The following is a 6,758-nucleotide window of genomic DNA, read 5'->3' as shown; positions in this document are numbered from 1 at the left end:
CTTTATTTGTATAGGACATTGGTTTGCAGCATGGTCAGCATTTACATAAAGACATACATATACAAACATCATTAATGGCAAAGAAGTTAGAGCTCAGTAATTTCTGATAACTTTTTATTGTTTAATGATTTAATCGCTTGTGGTATGAAAGAACATTTTGTCTTGTTTCTTGAGATTAAAGGAAGGCATACCTTTGAGGGGGTGGTGGTGCATGGTTAGAGAAGGAGGGCCTGTGATTGGAAGTTTGCTGGTTCAACTCCCGGTACCAACAACTTCAAAATGTGGGTGATATAGGTGAAGCACCCACACCTGTCTCCACCCTCATTTGCCCCACTCTGGGTCTTTGAGCAAGGCCCTTAACCCCCTTATCTGCACCCCCGGGCGCCCTAGATAGCAGCTCTCTGCTCCACACAGATGGCTGTGGTAGCTCGGTGGTCTGTGGTTGCGTCAGGAAGGGCATCCGATGTAAAAACAATTGGCAAGTCTTCGTGTGACAGTTCACTTTGGTGACTTCTGACGAAGGGAAAAGCCGAAACAAGAAAAAAAAAAAGAAGTCTGTACCTTTGCCCTGAAGGAAGCAACTCAAATGAGGATCTTAGGGGATGTGCACTGTCTACTATAATCTTGTTTGCCTTCCTCATAACTCTATCCATGTATACATATTTTTTTCATACTCAGCAGAGTGGTCCCTATAAAGTTTGCTGGCTGTGGTTGCTATACTTCTGCAAGGATTTCTTGATAAATCCTTGATAAGGGTCTATTAGTAAATGGCAACGCAATGTGGACTGTGAGACATATTATAACTAATATTTAGGTTGGTTTAATCCAAACAACACTGTCCTAATGTCTACTCCCAGAAAAGTTGTGGAAATTACTGAATATATCTAATTAGATGTCATTGTTTAAGTTTGTCTTATAATAAATTAATGAAGTAGTTTCCCTCTTTTGTCATGCAGCATTTATAATTGCTATATGTTGAATCTTTTAGACCTTACCGTAACAAAGTTGTGCAACCAAACAAACCAACAATTTGAGTTTAATGAGCGCACACCTATGAAATGTTTGAACACAAAGATATGAGTTGAATCCCCTGGTTTCTGACCTTCCTGTCCCATGTGACAGCAGTCAAGGACATGGTGTTCTCCAAACAAACAGAATGTCAGCTGGGTGGTTTCCATCTGATCCCCTGATGTCCAATTACCTCCACCCAAGGCTGCTGCTGTTTAACTCTCACCCTGCTTCTCTGACCACACACATATGTATGAATATTTGATTATTCTGGTTTCGAGAAGCTTTTGTAAAACAGCCCCAATCTTTTAGCTCAGCTGTAAATAATTGGCCACCTGGTGACTGGAGCAGAGAGCAGCTCCGGTTCCCATGGACACGTCCCAAACACGTGGCCTCCCAGGACAGAGGACCATCAGCTGATGATCCTGCTGCACACCACTCTGAACATCTCGCTGCTGCCTCTCCTGGCCTCATCATCGTTTTATCACTTTCATTTTCATCCTCTTCTTTTAGCTCCGTGTTGTTCTCAGGCGCAAAGATGGGTTCGGAGAAGCCGCACTTCCTGTCGCAGCCCGTGGTGAAGAACGTGTTCATGTTCCGGAACGGGGACCCGTACTTCGAGGCTCGCCGCATCGTCATCAACGAGAAGAGGGTGTCCAACTTTGAGACGCTGCTGCGCGAGGTGACCGGCGGGATCCAGGCTCGGTTCGGGGCCGTCAGGAACATCTACACCCCGCGGGGGGGTCACCGGGTGGAGGGGCTGGAGAGCCTGCAGAGCGGGGAGCAGTACGTGGCTGCTGGCAAGGAGAGGTTCAAGAAGCTGGAGTAAGAATCAGGACCATCAGGTCCACTCAGTTCTCTTTACGATACCTGTACGGGGGTCCATTAGTGCCAAAAAAAAAAAAAAAAAAAAAAAAAAAAAAACTTTAGTGTGCAATTTAAAATCACTGTTAAATTAAAACACTGGAGACATTATTGTGTGACTGCTGCTTATGAAGCATTCACACTATTGTGGTCCATGTTTCTTCCATACATTTTTTTGGCGTCTTTCTCGTTCCACGATTTTGTGTTATTTCATCATATATCAAAACAGTCAGCTGATTCAGAATTGGAATTGGTGCAACTTTAGCTTTTTGAAATATTTAGCCTTTTCTGCCATTTTCTTCCCTCATATAAATGAATTGAGCTCATTTTCCATCCTTCATGTCTTGAGATATGTTTACAGCCTTTTATCGCTCCTTTCACATTTTGTTCTGGTTCAGTTTCTTTCAGTTTCCTTGTGCAAATTTCAACTTTTTTCAGCTACTTTCAGCTAGTGTCAGCTGTTTTGTTCAGCTGTTTTGTGCTGCTTTCAGATTCGTTCTGCTAACTACAATATTGTTGTGCTTCTTCCAACTTCTTTCTGCTCCTCTTGGCTTATTCCTGCTAGTTTCAACTTGTTTCTGCTATTTCACCTACTATTTAGCTGTTATTTGCAAATGTTAGCGTTTTCATCAAATTCCACATTTTAAAAACTCATTTCAGTGCTTTCTGTTTTTTCTGGTAGTTTAAGCTTTTTTTCCCCTTTTCAGCATTTTTTATTTTTTTTGCTAATTTGAGCTTTTTAAAGCTAATTTTCTAATGTTTGTGCTAATTTCTGCTTATTTAAACCAAATTCAACAGATCTGTTTTCTTTCTGCTTTTTTCTGCTAATATAGACTTGTTCTTCCATTTCTGCTTTCACCAGGTGGAGGGGCAGCTGTGGCTAAGTGGTTGGAGCAGTCATCCTCCAATGCAAAAGTCGGAGGTTTGATTCCACCAGCAGTCATATGCTGAAGTGTCCCTGGGCAAGACACTGAACCCCTCATTGCCTCTGATGTGTGTCCCATCAGTGTATGAATGTGATAATGCTCTGATTAGTCTCTTTAGAATGAGTTGTTCAATTAGCTTTGTAGAGATCTAGTAGAGTGCTGTATGAATGGGTAAATGAGGACACAGATTGTGTTGTAAAGAGCTTTGAGTGTCTTGATAAGATAGAAAGGTGCTATAGAAGTACAGTCCATTTTGTAGTTAACTTCAGCTGTTTTTTCAGCAAGTTCTTCTGCAATAAGCATTCACACTGCATTTTTGCAGGAAATGCAATTTATCAAGTTTTAATTATATTTACTGAAGTGCACTTCACAACTCTACACTGAATTGTGGTTATACATTTTACATGACTCATCAATTTTGCACCAGCTGCTGAGTCACTCATTCGAATAGGATCAGTGAGACGAGAATTATAATCTGCTCAGAACTAAAAATATCTGGATTTATGGATAAGATGACGATGTTTCTACAGCCAACGTAGTTGACCGTGTTGATGTATTTTTACATTTTTGTTGCACATCTGATAGGCACCATCCTCATAGTTCTGTGACAGTCGTTGCACACTGTGTCTTGATATTTTAGTAGGTTTGTTCCTATGAATGCTGACTCAGTTACAGTCTTAGTTTCTATTCATCTGCATAGATCATAAATAGAAAAAGTACACAGAATTCCTGTTCATAGTTGTTTCCATTTCAGATAAACAATGGCATCATTTGCAACTGTTGCTCCAACGAAAGTTGCTTGATGTAGTGAAGATGCAAAAAGACTTTTAACAACCAGATTGTTCACATTGTCAGATAGTTATATCATAAAAAACAACCAATTTGATTAGTCCACATAGTTTTTTCTTCTTCAGCACAATATGATAATCACAATATAATTTTCAGCAATAACAAATTTTTGAGCAAACATATGTTTACTACTATATTTTAAATAAAAATAAATACATGTTGCTGTTCTAATCATGTCACAGAACATTTGCTGAAAGTTTTATGGCAATAACTAAACATATGTAGAAATTGGACTATTTCTTGTGAGGGATCACAGCTTTTTACATTGTTCAATAAATTGTTCAGACGTAAATGATCTCAATATTTTGAATTTTAAAAACACAGTAATTGTTCTGTAATTTACTTTTCCCCTTCTCTATTCCTAATTTTAACCCAGATGATGTTGGTATTGTTTAATTTAAATTTATTTCAATTTAAATCTTTAATTTTAACATTTTTGAGGGTCTTGTTGTCAGTTTTTTTTTTTTATTATTATTAGGATTTGCTGAAAGCTTAGCTCTAATCCAGAGATGAATGCATAAACGTTGGTTACGTACTGTAACCCCAGATTCTATGAGTATAAGCGTAGCCCTTTAAGGCCTTCGCTTTAGTGGGTTTATCCCGTTATGCAGAGCATAAGCACTGAAAAAATTAGTCCACGCCCACCTGCTGTGTGGGCCCCACCCGGTCCGTATAAATTACGTTAAGAGCGGGAAATCGGCTCCCAAAATAGCTTTTTCTTCAGCCATTTAGGAGCCAGTGAGGCCCGACGCTTAAAGGGCTACGCTTATACTCATAGAATCTGGGGTTACAGTATGTAACCAACGTTCTATGTCGTATAAGCTTCGCCCTTTAAGGCCTTCGCTTTACTGGGTAAAGGGCGAAGCCGATGTGGTCCTCGCCTCACTGGGTCCATTCGAACACAGTAAGAAGCAGAAGCTTGCCCAAAAAACGTCTTGTCACTCAGCTCCCCGTGTGCATAACTACGCATCGCGTAATTATGTGCCATGCACAGACGCATGTTGAGTAACTATGCGTTCTGACAAAGCATGAATGCCCCGGAAAACTTTCAACGGGAAGAAGAAGTTGAAAAGAGTGGGGGGGGGGGGGCATGAACCAACTGGTTCATGGTTGAACAGTATAAACAGATTAATGTCCATGAATTGATTATTGATCAAATGAACTGATTGGTAACAATAGTCATGAACTGATTAGTGACAATAAAACCAAAATCACAGACACGACTTGTGACTGATAACAACATCTCACACTGTAATGCATGCAGACAGAAGTGAGCTTAAACAGAGTTCCATGAGAACAATAATATTCATTCTGTTAGAGCACTAAGGACAGAATGTGTCATGGAACGAGCCGTTACATCACGTAGGTAAAAGCGAATAAATGAGCAGGGTGTTGACCATGCAGCCGCAGTGCAAATGTCCTGCATTGACATACCATTATGCAGAGCAGTCGAAGATGCGATACCCCTGGTCGAGTGTGCTTAGAGGTTGACAGGAGGCCCTAAATCTGATGCTCTGTAGGCTTCAGAAAAAACCTCACACAGCCAGTGTGACAAGCGCTGGATGGATAACGGCGACCTGCAGAAGCATCTCTATAATGCACAAACAATTGTTGAGTTTGAAACGCATTGCAGCTGTGCGCGTTATGTAACACGTCAACGCCCGCACCGGGCAGAGAAGATGAAAAGATGCTTCCTCTTCTGATCTGTGGGGGGGAAAAGACCCCTCCAACGATATCACTCTTGATTTAAAAGAGCTCGTGATGTTTTAGGCATAAAAGCTGGGTTGGTCTTAAATCAGCTGAGCTGCCCGTCAGCCTAAATTCTAAGGCATGACGAAGCAACAGAGAGGGCAGATAATTACTTATCCTCTTAGCGGGTGTTAAAACCAGCAGCAGGGCTGTTTAAAGAGACAAGAATTTAAATGAAACCTGATCCAGAGGCTCAATTGGAGCTTTGATCAGGGCTCGCAGGACCAGCGTTAAATCCCACTGTGGAGCAAGTGGACGTGAAGCAGGCCTGTGTCTCTGAACATCTTTTAGAAAAACGCTTCATCAGCGGGTGATTAAAAGCTGTTCTGTCTCCGAAACCTTCGTGGCAGGAATAGATGACTGCAACGTATGTTAAAGCGTACTGAAAGCCAACTCCCTATCCATCAGCTGTTGTAGAAAAACAACACGCCGCCTAAAAGGCATGAGGTGGCCTCTAAACCTTCTCTGTACACCAGCGCTGAAAAGCCGTCCCCTTTGATGTGTACAGAACTGTGGTAGATGCAGCACGTGAATCTTGAATTGTGCACACTATCTCCTGAGGGAGACCCATCCTCTAAGTGGGACCGCTCAGCGGTCAGACCCACAGGTGTTGACCTATTTCTGGGTAACTCTTGGTCGCTCCTCCTGCCTGAAGGAGAGCATCCTCCCTCCACGACAGTTCCACGGCGACCCGACAACAGACGTTGCAGGCCTGGGAACCATGGTGCGTTCACACGCCGGGAGCCACCAGGAGAGCTGTCAATCCCTCCTCCTGAACTCGGTTCAGGAACCGTAAAAAACAGAGGAGGTGGGGGAAAAGAAACGCGTATAAGAGCGTTTTGGGCCACCGGCTGTGAGCAAATGCGTCCCCCCCCAGCGATGGATCGTCTCGCGGGCTCAGGGAAAACCGTAGTTGACACTGAGCGTTCTTCTCGCGTCGCAAACAGGTCCACAGCTGCTTTGCCAACTTCTGCTGCGTCTGAAAACATCAGATCTGGATGGAGGGTCCGGTCCACGTGACGTGGGCCGCCCCTGGACGTCACATCTGCCCCTCTGTTCAGAACACCGGATATGTAAACCGCTCTAATAAAGAGCAGGTTTTGATGAACCCAACTCAGTAGCTTTCGCACAATGTGTAACATCTGGGCTGAACGCACACCCTTTGATGGTTATGTACGCAGCAGTCATCATGTTGTCTGTGTGAATCAACACGTGTTGATTCTGTAGCACGGGAGCAAAGTGTTGAATCACATTCAGTACTGTGCGACACTCCAAAACATTGATGTGGGCTGATGTGTAGTGGGGCCACAGCGCCCCTACTGCTTGAGATAGGCATGTCCCCCCCCCCCCCCCCCCCCCGCC

General features: G+C 43.0%; 1 protein-coding gene across 1 annotated transcript in view; it reads left to right on the top strand.

Moving 5' to 3' along the window:
- The first annotated feature begins 1,546 nt into the window (after positions 1 to 1,546).
- LOC119410351 (doublecortin domain-containing protein 2) overlaps positions 1,547 to 6,758 on the top strand; it is a 48,597-nt gene continuing 43,385 nt past the window's right edge. The window contains exon 1 of the mRNA XM_037677262.1: positions 1,547 to 1,833. Within this exon, the coding sequence (XP_037533190.1) occupies positions 1,547 to 1,833 (287 nt within the window). The remainder of the gene's footprint in view (positions 1,834 to 6,758) is intronic.

Source organism: Nematolebias whitei, chromosome 5, assembly GCF_014905685.2.
Source record: "Nematolebias whitei isolate Nwh7 chromosome 5, NemWhi1, whole genome shotgun sequence".
In the NCBI taxonomy this organism is placed as follows: domain Eukaryota; kingdom Metazoa; phylum Chordata; class Actinopteri; order Cyprinodontiformes; family Rivulidae; genus Nematolebias; species Nematolebias whitei.
The sequence above is the reverse complement of the archived record's forward strand: the minus strand, read 5'-3'. Positions and strand labels throughout refer to the sequence as shown.